The 14,941-nt window shown below is 41.5% G+C and overlaps 1 protein-coding gene across 4 annotated transcripts in view; it reads left to right on the plus strand.

Annotated features, from left to right (window-relative positions):
- The window catches only part of BAHCC1 (BAH domain and coiled-coil containing 1), a 104,983-nt gene that overhangs the window by 55,507 nt on the left and 34,535 nt on the right, over window positions 1-14,941 (plus strand). For all 4 annotated transcript variants that reach the window (XM_075846152.1, XM_075846151.1, XM_075846150.1 and 1 more), the window contains one exon: window positions 10,397-10,495. In XM_075846152.1, coding sequence (XP_075702267.1) covers window positions 10,397-10,495 — 99 coding nt within the window. The remainder of the gene's footprint in view (window positions 1-10,396; window positions 10,496-14,941) is intronic.

Genomic DNA, 14,941 nt, shown 5'->3' on the forward strand with positions numbered 1-14,941 from the left:
ATTTTATTGGTGCCAGGCGCTAAAATCTAGAGCAGACTTGGGCAGTCTGCGGCTTTCAAGCTGTTGTGGAACTACAAGATTCAGCACGCGGTTCCAGAACAAGCATGAAAAGTTTGTCTGGTCTTAATTTAGTCTGTAAACCGCAGCACTGGACGAAATTCTGTTGAAAGCAAACATTAAAGAACCTAAAATACATAGGAATCAATCTCCGTATGACGGAAAGATGGCGCAAATATGTTTGTGTAATTTTAGGATAAATGTGTCACAGGTTTTGAGCAGAAGAATCTGCCCCAAATATCAACCAATCCAACACTCCAGCATAATATTGTGGCCAGTGTACCAGGCGACCATTATATGCAGCTAAAAACTTCGTTCTCTGGGGGGGTGGACTAATTACTGTAGACTTGAGAAGCTCATTGGACCACCCCAGGAGCCGGTTAGAATAAATCGGAATCGACCAAAAATTTGGCTCCTGGTCCAGCCCTAGACCTTGGGCAACAAACAAAGTAGGGTGCCACTGCTTGCAAATTTTTGACCGTTTTGGTCTAGGTATTGTGAAAGGGTTAATTCCCTGGTGGTCTATGGCAAATAATTCACATACTTGATTAAGGAGGGGGCCCTGGGCACTCGACCAGAATGGCACTTTATTAAACTAACTCTGGCATAGACTCCCCTCAAGTTGCCATGCGTTTATGAGCAATTACACAATATTCTAAAAAGGTCAAAGATGGCGCAATTTTTGGCCGAATTTAAACGAAAACTATATGGGACTCGCTGTAGAGTGTGTATATACATGTACTGATCCTCTATAATCGGTCCGTATACTGAGAGCCTGCTTTGCCCTGGTCAAGTTTGCCAACCATTGTCCTGTTTAGTTGGCGGGAAGATAACACACAAACGGATGATAACCGGGAGCCCAGGTGCCAAACTTTTTGAAAATTTTCATTTTGAGAGCCATGTTGGAAAAGTTTGGTGCCAACTGGGTTTAGGATTTTTTTCCCTTAGCAGGGCTTTCCTGGGATCCTTAGCGCGTGTACACTGGTGGCAGGGTGCGGTGCCCATGTCTGTCGTTGCGTCCCAACCTGCACGGTAATGGAGAACATAACATTTTTATTTGGTGAGGTTGAGTGATTTGTTTTTGGGCTCTCTATCCTAAAGCGGTTCCTTACTCCCACATAATTCACACACCCTTCCCCAGCTCACAGAGCAATACAACAGTGCTAACATCTGCTGCTTATCCCATCTCTGCAAGAGCTTCCTGCGCCCGGCCTTCCTCGCCACCAAGGGTAGCGCTAGATTGGCAGAGATTACTTTTTTTTCTCCTTTAACCCCGTATAGTTCTTGTGCCAGCTGTATGATTAAAGGGCAGTGTTAAAGAGCCTCTTTCACAATCTCCTATGCACGTGTCAGATTAGTGTTGCGGCATGAAGAGTGTGGCTACCCGTTTCCTGTTTGCCGCCAGCACTCGTTTTATTTCAATTCTCGTTTCGTTTTTGTCTATTAGCTAGACTGACTTTTTAGCATCTGCTTTCCAGGACTTGTGGAGTGGGTCTTTGCCAATGCAGCAGAATTTTAATAGTTAATATTAGAATTTAAAGGGATTGAATTGTACTTATCCAATGCTTTAACTAATGTGCGAGCAATGAGGGCAGCCATATTAGTAATAGGTTTCCAATAGCTATCAAAATCCACCATACATGTCGGTTTGGTGAAACGAACGGGGGTACCCTGCCCCCCTTTTCTGCAACCCGGCATCTACAATAAAGATGGCCATGCATTCCCAGTGACGTCTAGGGGAGTTACGGAAACAACTGAGCTCAGACTTTTTAGCCTGCAGAACAGGGGTGGTACCTCCGTCTATCAGACGTTTACGGTATCTGTGAAAACCCTTTTAATTTTGGTGAGGATAGAACACCATATAGCCTATCAGAAAATGGTAATGACCAAGCAGCAGGAGACGAGTGAGTTGAGCTTGTGGGAGGCAGTGACCTGTTCACTAATATGTTTAGACAGAGATGTAGCGCCATGATTGGGGAAGAGAATTGTGGTCATAAGCAGACGTGAACCGACAATTTGTTTTTTCAACTTTCCAGCGTAACATGGGTTAACAGATGCAAGGAAAACCGGGTGTGTCCAAGCCAATAGGGAGTGGAGAGCGGGCAGATGTGAATGAGCCCACGTACAGATGTTATTGACATACAGCCTGTTCTATCCTATAACTAATCCATGGTTCGGTCATCTGTGACCGGGTTGGGTTCTGGCCCCTCTTCAATATGTATCAGGAACAAGTTGTGTTATACAGATGGGCGGATCGTAAAAATCTATTTTCTTGATTTAAATACAGTTTAAACCAAAAACATTTTTTTTATTTATTAACATTTTTGGCCTATGGCGAATTAATGAAATATTTTCCAAAAGAAAAATGAATAAATTTTTATATATATATATAATTTAGAAAATGCTGAATTTGATATTCTGCCGGTGACCTAAAACAGGCCATGCACTTCTTGGCAGCTAAGGTGTCCAAGAAGCGTAGTAAGTGTGTGCCAACTCTCTGTACGACTTCCCAGTCACCTGGTATGTATATTTATAAACCAAGACTGCTTTAGCGGCACTCCACACCCCCTCTCCCTCCTCCTCTCGGGATCTCCTGTAGGGTTGGGTGTCAAGGAAATACCTGGCGTTACCTTTAATGTAGCTGCCAAAACAGCCGGCAGTCTCAAGGGCTTGCTTTGTATTCTTCAGCCATAACTGGATTCTTTCTATTAACAGTCTCTCTGCTGGATTAAAAAAAATGAATTAAACAAAAATTGCAAAAAACTTTTTAAAAAATTGTCATTCCCTTTTATCTGTTTTTGATATACAGTTAGAACAGTTGTGGGTAAACTGTTCCTCTCCAGCTGTTACACTACAGCTGTCAGGGTGGGTGCAGTGTTGTACAACAGTTAGGCAACCGCAGGTTCAGGGACACACGTGCAAGTCAAACTAGGGAAGTGTTTAGTTGAGGGATGACCAAGCAGAAAAGAAAAATATTTTCCCATAAATCCTCACTGGCTTCCTATAAAATGAATGAATATATATATATATATATATATATATGCAAGTAAAACCACAGGTTTCTTATAAAAGGAAGCCATTCAGTGAGAATTTATGAAGAATTTTTTTTTTGATAATTGATAATTTTTGACTTCATTTTTTGTACCCTAAAAAATTATTTAGAGAAAAAAAATTATTCCCCCCCCCCCCCAAAAAAAAATTTTTTTTTAGATGTAGTAATGGCAATAAAATAATATACCAAAAATATTTTCAATTAAAGGGGTTTTCCGGAAGTAAAAAATAACTTTTTAATTAAACTAAACAATAAAAAACATTTAACGTTGTAATGTACTTACGTTTGATTAGCTGGATGTATCGTCGTATCCCCTCTTCCGTCACGTGACCGCTTGTCCATGTAAAATTTGCACTTCCTGCGCATACCCGCCCATTCGCGCCTAACTTCCGGTTTGCGGTTTCCGGTTTTCACATTGTACGGTTACGTCATAAATGACGTAACTGTACCACGTGTTTTCCCCATCCGCTTAGAGCATGCGTGGTTGACACTACCACGCATGCTCTGTTAAATGATATGGCTGCGTCTTCAGCAGCCGTGTGTTTCATTGCGCATGCGCAAGTTTTAATACGTGGAGACGGTGTGTACTGTGACGGCCGTGTCTGCCGTAGCTCTCTCCTTCTCCTCCTCACAGTCCGAAGCGCATGTGAGGAGGAGGAGGAGGAGGGTGTTTATTTTCTCACTGTAGGAGCGGAATCCCCAAGCCAGAGATTGGGGATTCCGCTCCAGGAGAAGTCACAGACTTCACTGTGTCCATATATGGACAGTGACGTCAGGGACTTCTGAAGCGGAATCCCCGCCGATGTGGCCGGGGATTCTGCTCCAAGAGAAGTCACAAACTTCACTGTGTCCATATATGGACAGTGACGTCAGGGACTAATGAAGCGGAATCCCCGCCGGTGTGGCCGGGGATTCCGCTCCAGGAGAAGTACCTCACTTCACTGTTCATATATGGACAGTGAAGTGAGGGATTTCTCCAGAGCCGTCCCCTACAGGAAAGTAGGGGGGTGGCACTACCTACAAGGGGGGCTGTGTGGCATTGCCTACAGGGGGCTGTGTGGTACTACCTACAGGGGGGGGGGGGGCTATGTGGCATTACTTACAGGGGGCTGTGTGGCATTACTTACAGGGGGCTGTGTGGCACTGCCTACAAGGGGGATGTGTGGCATTGCCTACAGGGGGGCTATGTGGCACTACCTACAGGGTTGCTGTGTGGCATTATCTACAGGGGGGCTATGTGGCATTACCTACAAGGGGGGGGCTATGTGGCATTACCTACAGGGGGGGCTATGTGGCATTATCTACAGGGGGGGGCTGTGTGGCATTATCTACAGGGGGGGGCTGTGTGGCATTAATCATTAATGTGGAATTGTACTGATTGAAAACTCTAGTATAATTTATATCCCGGTCTCCTGACAATCTGTGTTTTATAATCCACTCCCCCCCCCCCCCTTCAATCATGTTTTCGCTGGTAGCTGCCACCAATTTATAAAGTAGAAAATCCAACTTTTTGTATTTGATGACCCTCACACCCCATGTTTACGCATCACTACGTTGTTGAAGTCGTCCTCCTTCCATCTTTCATGACTCTCTGCTGATGCTGGTTCCCCACCTCCTCCTCCACCTCCTCTCCGGCATTGGCAATAAGGAAAAAAAAATTAATTAAACTTGTAAATAGAGTACCTAAAAAATATTCACAGGTCAACCCTTTCCTTGCTGGATTGTCATAGAGCTGGCTCGTGTTTCAAGGCTCTGGTAATCAGATAGACCTTGTTGGAAATCAAACTAAAGTGACCTAGACGGTATGGGATGCCTACTGCCTGCCTTACAATCTTTATGGTTAGACAGTGGATCTCCTTTCATAAAGTTTTTTTTTTGTTTTCTTTTTCATCATCAAAGCAACTCCTAAAAAATATGCCAAGGATATAGGATAGGGCATGCCTAAAAATGCCAAGGATATAAGATGATCCGTTCTTCAAAATGTAGTCAATTTTTAGTTGTTTTTTTTTTTTGCAGTTTACAATATTGATACATTTTTCTAATGTTATTCCAGTGTATTTTTTTTATTTTTTTAAATCTATGAAAATGTTAAAAAAAAATATGTGGACAGACGCGTGGGTGTTCTTATCCAACATAAGCATACCCTTTCCTAGTAAACTAATCCGAGTAGATACAAAAGACAGGGTCATGGCTACGAGATTAGTGAAATCACTAGACTTGAAAAGGGAAGTGCCTGTGCATAGTTGTAAACATGTGGGTGACTAGGTGACCAGAGCACTCCACTGTATCTGAAAAATAGCATCTCCTTGTCTCTAATTACAGTAGGAACAGAAGCCATCACACAGTAAGATGAGCATGCTTCCAGTTGCCATGACATGCCTGTGATATTGTAGATGGGGCAACTTAAATCTGCAGGCAGGTAGTCCCACTGCACAGCAACAACCCATGACTGGGCAGGAGTAATGCCACCATATGGGCTACTGTATCCCTCAGTCCTTCATGTTGCGTGCATTTCTGCCATCTATACTTGGCATATTTTTGGTATGCAACAATATTAAACATTTCAAATATATATATATATAATTTTTATTTTTTACTGTCAGCTGTATACACGAGTTGGGTTTCCCGTCTCGTTCTATGTCTGCTGTATTCCATCCTCCCTACCCTGTCTATCTCCTTATTTTGTACAACACACAAAGACTTGTTGTCTGTGTCCGTCCTTGAATGAAGCCATTTTAGGCCCTGGCGTAGGCTCCAGGCTTCAAAGCAGACTGCACATTTTGTACCCGGGCATCTCTGCCCCTTCGCCCTGGGAATTCCTGAAGCACAGCTGCACGGAACTTCATTCTGTGGGGCTCAGAATTGCCAGCTCTGTTCCTAGGACTGGGGGCCGAGATGAGAAGCAATTTTTTTTTTTCTTTTTTCCAAGGGGCAGCTGTTCTAATTCACAGTATACAACGTACTCTTCAATACTCAATAGGCCTTCTAAGCTCAAAGAAGCCTTATCTCCTGCTGAGGGAGTTGTCTGCTTAACTGTGTTACCGACTGGACATGTCTTTCCAGATGTAAGTTCATATGGCCTTGCTATATCTCATAAGTCTTTCCATGTGTCAGGAAGACTAAACATGATCGGAATTCATCAAGTGGTACCATTAAAGATCTCTGTTCACACCAACTGTAAATTTTATAGGGACTATTGATCTCGGTCACTGGATTTGCTGTACGGATAAAGTTAGAATGCGCATCTGCTATAGTATTTAGTATTACTTTTTATATAGCGCCAATATGGTCCACGGTGCCATACAATTTGTTTTTGTTTTTGAATATAGGCATTGTCCCAAGTTCCTTACATCATAAGTGATCCTAGGCAGATCTGTAGGAACTTGATATGCGATGGGAACCCTCTACTTTGACATCACTTCTATCTTTCCGAACTGTTACACTGCACCATGTGGCTGCCCTTTTTTAGTGAGGTATCAACTATATAATCCAGAACTATAAATGCACTGAAAGCTCTTTGGGGGTCACATACTTGGTCTAGATGTGTTTGGTTTTGTATTGCCTTGTTATGGACACACTGGACTTCTATGGGGAATTTGTAGAAGGAGGGGGTCCCAACTCGGGCTGGCCAAAACTTTCTTCCCCATGAGTGACTTTAATCTTCATAGATGTCAATACCTACAACAAAGATGGATGAGGCAAACCAGAAAGCATCCCTCTGTCTCCAAGGCATGGCGATGTAGGGCGTGGGAGCAAACCTATGCATTCTGGAATGGTGGACTATTTTGTCTAGATGTGTTTGGCTTCCTTTTGCTCCAATGGAGGCTGCCATATTTTGGACACCCTGGATAACCTCTTCTATGGGGCCTCTGTGTAGGGAGGGTTAGGCTTAGCTCTCAGGTTGAGCAACTCTTTCTTCCCCATTAGTGACTTTAACCTTAATATATCTCACTGTCTATACCTACAAAGAAAGATGTGTAATGCTAACCCAAGGAAAGCAACTCCAAGGTATGATCATGTAGGGCGTGAGAGCAAACCCCTCTATTTCAGAATCGTGGAATATTTGGTCTAGATGCTTTTTGGTTTTGTATTGTTCAACTGGAGACAGCCATGTGAAGGACACACTGGCCAGCATCTTATTTGGGCCTGTGTGGAAGGAGGGGGGTCCCAACTAGTGTTGGCCACCTCCCTCTTCTCCTCCATAGATGACTTGAACCTGCACTGAGCTCCCCGGCCCATACAGACAAAGGGTAGGACAACCCTGAGGGAAACCCATAAGACAGAGATGTTGAACAAACAACCTACTCTTCTTTTCTGGAATGGGGGATTTGGTGGCGTAGACCTGAAGGCCCCATATGGATTTTCTTCAATAGGACTCCCTCCTGTCTGTACATATTTGTTTGTTTTCCAAAAACTGCCTTGTGGCCCATTTTGTTCCCACTTCTCCTGCATTTGAAGACTCATTTGTTACTTGCGGCCGAGGTTGACTACCTTGATGCATTAATGCAAACTGATGTAACATGAAATATGACATTTGCAGTAATGAGCATTCTGCGGCACTGACACATAACTCTGATTCCTACCCCCAAGATACAACTTCTATTCTTTGTTAGAACAGGTTAGAAAGATGTCACTGGGGGAGCAGAACAGATGTTCACCTATAATATTCTTCACGAACTCCATATGAAAGTGCTGGAAGGCGGTGGATGAGTCCAGGGGTCAGTGGAAGGTTACACGTGGGAACGGGGCATCTGTGGTAGAGGAATTTACTGACTGCTGTTTACTTAAATGAAAGCTAGTAAAAGTCTTTTAACAAGAGGCAATTAAAAGAGACAGCTGCAAGAATGTCGAAAGCTTGGAACTCGTCTTTCCCAGTCCTCCTCTTTCCCAGTCCTCCTCCATAGACTGAAATCTTTCCACTTCAGGTCAAGGAAATTTGACGGTTTCATTGCAGCAAGGTACAAGCTGCTGTGTACCATAGAATTGTTATGTTCCTCAATAGAGCTCTGGAATGGACATCAATCATGGGTCATAATGGTCACATATGTAGTGAACAGTCTATATGACCCATGGCTGAGATGTGGTGGGACCATACAAAGAAGAAAGGGCTCCATTTATGATATTGATCCAACCATAGAAAACTATTCCAATAGTTTAGATATATGACGTAATTAAGGCCCATTCCCAAAGAGCATCCCGAAGATTTAGAAAACCTTTTTGAATTTTTTTATTTTGTATGAGCTTCGTTTTCAAGGTCAAAACCCAACTACAGGCAAATATGTAGGTTTTGTTTTTTTTATTTTTTTTTACCTCATCCAGTGATTGACTATTCTAGGACCTTCTTGGCTGTCCATGAAAATGAGCCACCAGACATTTATTTTTATTCTTTTTGGGTCAATCTGCACCATAAACGGACTTCAAGTTTGAAGATCTTGGAAGTTACTGCTAAAATTAGTCATCGATGACTCCGCAACCTCCTAATCTATCGGTTCAAATCGGGCCAGGCCACAAAAGGGCCCTTCAATCCAATCTCTTTACATCAGACCCACACACTGGGCCTATATTAAAGAAAGCAAATTAACTTAGTTGGTTTATGGCACGTGGGAAGAACAAGAGAACCCTAAGGAAACCCACATAGGCTTCCTCTGAGGACATTGGCCTCGTTGGAGTCAAGTCGATGACCTACAAGGCAACAGTGCTAACCACTGATATACCTTAATGACGTTTTGTCGAAAACCTGTAGTGGCTTATCATAAAATCATTTTAGGGTTCTCCCAGTGCCTTAGGACGGCTTAAATTTGCCCCATAAATCAAGTCTGACAATAAAGTTGGGTTATATGGATGATAATAAAGGCCGGAACATGTTCTTGCTGTTTGCTGCAATTACTTGCTGTGTGAGTCTTACTGTGTGTAATAATAAGTGATCTAGAGTGGATATTAAAGAATAGTGTTCCAGTGGGCGACTGGATATGCAAAAATTTTGCTGAGCGGAGCCCTTATTGAGCTAAACTTTATACCTGAAGTAACTATTGGGTTAACCCTTAATGTTAGCTGATATTCTGTCTTATCTGCGGAACTGCTTAAAGGGATTCTCCACCCTTTACTTCTATCTATAGTTGAATAAATTCAGGATCCAAAGCATTCGACACATTTATTACAAAATCCATTTTTGTATGGACTTGGGGACCCTTTTTGTGTTCTCCTAGAAGAAGACACATCTAGGCTAGGACAACTGTATTCGCCCTCCGTTCAGTGTGGGGGGAGGAATGTGTGACAACTACTCCTGAGAATAATTCTTACACAGAGCTGTAGTTGTCACCTTTTTCACGCCCCCACCCAATTCATTATACGCTATGCACCCTCCGCTTCATATATTGCATCAGTTGTTGTGTAAGCCCTGGGAATGTATCTTTGGTTTCCTAGGTAAGATAAACCTTTTAGAACAGATAGTTCAAGTCCCAGGAGCATTGCAGAATATTACAGAAAACATGGCCGACATGCCGTAATCTACTATTAGATTATGATATGCTATCTTCTTGGGGCAAAGATCTGAACAAAAAAAAATGTGCGGCTATAATAGCATAGTTGTTAATCATAAATTATTATTCACTTTGTATTCATCCTTTAGCAATATGAGAACTGATTTATTTTTTTTTTCTGCCAGAAACGGCGCCACTACTGTTTGTGGTCAGTGTCTGGTATTGCAGCTCAGCCTTGGTCACTTCAATGCTGCACTACCAGACACAGCCCATGGACAAGAGTGGTGCTATTTTTGGGGACCGGTAATAAGCTGTATGAGCAAAAAAAATCAGTGCATAAACCGTGTTTATAGTACTCCATGCCAGGTAGCAGTCGGCCAAGGGTTTTCAATTTTAGGTTGTATAATTTTCCAATGGTTCCAACTATAGAAAAATATATTGGCAAGTGTTTGTGATCCCAATAGTGGGACGATCATCTAACCTTGGCCAGCTCTTTGTCTGGTCAGCCTTATTTGTACTAGTCATGACAGTGACTACAATGGCATCAGAGTCAATCAGACCAATTTTCTACAAATTTTGCGTTTATATTAATAAAGTAAATGTTTGCAGATATTTTTCTGACTTTCAAATCTTTTTGAATACACTGGTTACTCCTCATTAGTTAGAGGAATCCTCCCCCAACTGGTCTATATGGTACAAGGGTTTATACAACGCGGTGATCAGGAGCTACGCAATTAAGTGTCCTCAAACGGGGCCCCTGTGTTTTTAAATGATCTTTTTCTAATTCTATAATTTGGTGTCTTTTTAGGTTATCCACGTTTTTCAACTTTTCTACCCATGAGCCACTTGGACCACGGAAACAGCAATGTTCTGTATGGACAACATCGCTTCTATGAATCCCAAAAAGGTAACTGTGCTTGTTTGGGGTATATATGGTACATTACTTAGAGTCCAGTGAAACAGTGCCCCTAGTGGTCGTACAAATCTTGCTGCCTGCCTAGTGCAAGCAATATTACCATTTTAATTAGCATATTTTTTTGTCTTTTTAGGACAGTCCATTTTGTTTGTTTTTTATAAAGGACTCTTACTCGTATGCCCCCCCCCACCCCCGACTATTTACCTGATGTTACTGTAACCAATCACATTTTTGGAACAGTGCCTAATCTCTTTGAAGGCAGTTCTGAACTCGCCATTGTGTGAATGTCCATTATTCCCTCTCTCTCTATAATTCATTTATTGCCTACCCGACCGCTCTACCAGTCTTAAGCTTTTGTATTATTTATTTCACACCTCTTAAGTTGTTTATATCACTCAGTATGCAGGATGTCATTGTGAATGAGGTCAGGGGCCTTTAATTTGGAATCAAGACATAGAAATAAGGAGGAGGTGCAACTACTAGGATTGCGGTTTCTACAGAGAATAAGAAAGAACATGTTTATGGCATATAAGATCCACTGCGAATGGCATGTTCGCTACTTAAAGGGGTTGTCTGATTTTTTTTTTATTTTTTTTTTTGGGCGGGATTTTTTACAATTATTTTTTATATAATTTTTTTTTCTTCGGAAACCGTGCCACTCTTGATTATAGGCTGTATGTGGTATTGCAGTTCGGCCTTAAGTATGCACTTGAATGGGGCTGAGCTGCAATACCATGCATAGCCACTAGACAAGAGTGGCACTGTTCCTGGAGAGAAAAAAAAAGACACTCCAACTAAAAACATACTTTATACTTATGGCATTATTGTCGCAAGGCTATGATGATAACACCAGTGCGGTCCTTAGGCTCGGGCACGAGAAGCAATAGTGCTAGGCCTTTTGCTTGGTGCCCCAGCAATGAACATTTTTAATTGTATCTACGTCCTCTCCTAGTTGACCAGCACCCCAAAATGCCACAGTTTAGCAAAGACCCTTGACACGGGCAGATTTTCTGCCCAGCAAACAGGCGCTGATCGTCAATAAAGCACGTCGATCGGCTCTCCATTTAAACTGATCAATGATCGGAATTTATGGGGACGAGTGATCGTTAATACGATCATGCGTCCCCATATATTTACATATTGTGGGCAGCTTGTCTTCTGTTTACATGCCTAATCGCTGCCCTGTATTCACTCGGAGATGGAAAGTGAAAATAAAAAATGGAAAAAAAGTTATATTTTCCAAAAATTCAACTACATTATTTTTTGGGGAATAAAATCTGTTTAGAAAATAAATAATAATAGTCGTAAAATAAATATATATAGTGTTATAATAAATCGAAATCATATTTAGAATACTAAAAAAAAAAAAAAAAAAAAAGTCAAAATGCGTCAGGTCACCAAAGGACAAAACACATTGATCAGTGAAGGTTAAGAGACACTGTTGTTGTTGTATAGAGAGAAAAAAATACAACTAAGTACATTACCTTCCGTACTTGGTGGCAGCTTATGCCGTTCACCTGCCCGCTGACATGTCGTGCAGAAGTTTTGCTACCTCATTTGGCACCAGACAGGCATGCATGCAGAAATTCAGCATTCCCACAAGCCTTCATGCTCTGACTTTTTTATTTTTTTCCTTCCCTTTGCAAAGTTATAACTAAGCTGAAATAACAGGACTGGACTTGAATTTTTTATGACCTGCGTTTACTTAACCTTCTCAACGTTCTGTATTACTTGCCGCATGAAATTCCTCCGGTAATCCCCCACTAATCTGTCCTTCGTTGCATTTCTGAGGCTGAAGAGCCAGCAGGCATAGCAAGTGGCAGTCTGGTGACAATATTAAGATTAGAAGACAAAATAAAGATGGGGGGGATAGCAGACCGGGATAAATCGTATCTTTCTGTGTAGTCTGTAGCCACCAGGCATTAGAAAGGAGGCTAGTCAACATTTTCTGCGGAATAAAACGGCATATGCTGCTTGTAGGCAAGTGGCCTCAATCTGCTCAGCGTAACCCTTAGGAAGCTTTATCTTGGCTATAATAATTGGAGATCATCGAATCGGTAAAAATTTGCTTAGCCAATGGTCAATTTTCCTATTCCGAAACCTTTTTATTCCTAGTATAAGACGATGGAGGCTGAATTAATGATCTGTATATGCCCTCATTTTCGTATATGCAGAAATCGTGGCTCCGAAATAGGTGATGCAATGCAAATTTTTACGGGTTTGGTCATCCATAATAATAATCTAAATATATGATGGTTCAAATTTTGTTATTATTATTTATAAGAAAATATGTATTTTTTTTTATTTTCTTCTCAAAAAATTCTGTAAAAAAAGGATACTAAATATATTTACCAAGTACAAATCTTTTTTATTTTTTATTTTTTTTAAATGATCCCACACATTATAATCCTATTTTTTTTTAAATAAATATTAATATTTTTATATTTTATTATTTTTGTTGTAATTAATCTTATTTTTTTATTTTATTATTATGCTATTGCCTGGAATGTTTACTCTACGTAAAGCGCTCATCCCATCTAGGTGTGGCTTTTATTAAAAAGAACAAACTCTTTCATTGTGTATAATGGACATAAGTTGGCAGGGCCTGACTGACGGGTAAATACAAAAGTTAATTATTGCCCTTGGCAAAACCCTACGAAAAAAATGGGGGTTGCATTTAAATGTGAAGCCACATGTGCATTATACATGGTACACCATGTTTGTATAGGCATAACATATTCAATAAGCCCAGTTGAGGTGGTGCCGAGTACCATTGTCAACGTAGCCATCACATGTGACTTTTTTTTTTTTTTTGTATATCACCCTCTTGGACTCTCTGGAATTAGTCTGAGATCATTTTAATTCCTTGCATTTAAATCCCATAAGATGTTATAAATGTGATGAGAAGAATCTGCCGAGATAAAAAAAAATAAGTTCAAGTAGTCCTGTATCTCCGTTTCAGTTCCTGCCTATATTTGGTCTCCTATCCCTCGGAAACCTTTGGAGGAGATCATGTGCCTGAAGTTCACATAGTCATATTTATGATACTATGACTAATAAAATGCTGGTTATGGTGGCATTGGCCAATCATTTAATGCCTATGATATGGTGGTAGACCCCTCTCAAACCCCTGACCGAGAATGGATTGTCCATTCTATTGTTTCCTCCTGGAAAAGTAGCACGTGGGGTGTGACCATATCTATGAAAGAAAAATCTGATTAATAAAGCCAACTAAAACCGGAGAATGATATAAATGGTGCCAGGTGGCTTACCCTTTAGATAAGTCATACTGACCAATGTATCCCAAGCAAATAAACAAGCAATGCCAAATGAATGTTGGCATGTGGGTAATTATTATTTTTTTTACCACATATGGGAGAAGCGGTGGCGCATGGCCCCCTCCACTGAAGGCTTTGGGTCAGCTAAACGGGCAGCTACCTTACAATGCAATAGAGAGAGCCACACCATATATGATCACGTCTACTTGGCTGGATAGTATGACTGAACGTCCATTGGGGCCCCTGGTTACTTTAGTCCCAGAGATGAGGACTATATACACTACCTATATAAATAGGGACTACCAGGCCTTTGTGGAAAGAGGACGCATGGTAGGTTACAAGCATTACCTAGCCTGCAGCCTAGAAGGTGTATATATGGGTGCTCCCTAGCACCCGCTGGACAACCAATTCTCCCAATCCGACTGTAATTTTAACAACCGGGTGGGAAAAACAAGCCTGAGTACTAAGGATGCAGTGTGGAAGCCCCTTGTCCCCAGCCGTTGACTGTTGTCAGACATCACATCCCTAGCAACCAGTCTCTCTCTAAGCAAAAGGTCAAATTTCATAGTAAGGACAGAACTGAGCCAAGAATCCTTGACCCATACTTTACCAAGGTCTTGCTGCCATATTAATCAGATTTTTGTAAGATGCACATTTAGATATAGATCCCTTTTAAGAACATTGGGGTCATATATATGATATTTCATATCTCTAATGCTTCTAAAGCCTTGAAGCCTAAAGGATTCTGAATTTCAAGACCGTTGTCTAGAAGGGAATATGGTCTACCAGACCTACATAGAGCGCACTAGGAATCTGACCTTTAAGGTTCGGGTAATCGAAAATGTATATTGATACTCTGAGTCCATATATAGCGGCCTGTTTGTTTTCCAGCAGGGGGGAGGAAGATTTATTTCCCTCTTGGTTATAAACTACAACTCTGTTTCCTTCATGGTGCCAGCTAAATGCCACGGTGTCTTTTTTCGGCCTCTGGCTAACAATTTGTCTCCATTAAATGTCGTATTTTGACTGTCCAGAAATGAACAGGTGGAGAGATGTCGCTAGAGTGTAACCCAAGCCCATTGGGGCCCGTCATGCTGATTTTGGGAGAGTCTGGGCCCCGAACCTCCTGCGCTGACAGAGACTTCTCCTAATAGGAGCT

Source organism: Rhinoderma darwinii, chromosome 13 (genome assembly GCF_050947455.1).
Source record: "Rhinoderma darwinii isolate aRhiDar2 chromosome 13, aRhiDar2.hap1, whole genome shotgun sequence".
Classification (NCBI taxonomy): domain Eukaryota; kingdom Metazoa; phylum Chordata; class Amphibia; order Anura; family Rhinodermatidae; genus Rhinoderma; species Rhinoderma darwinii.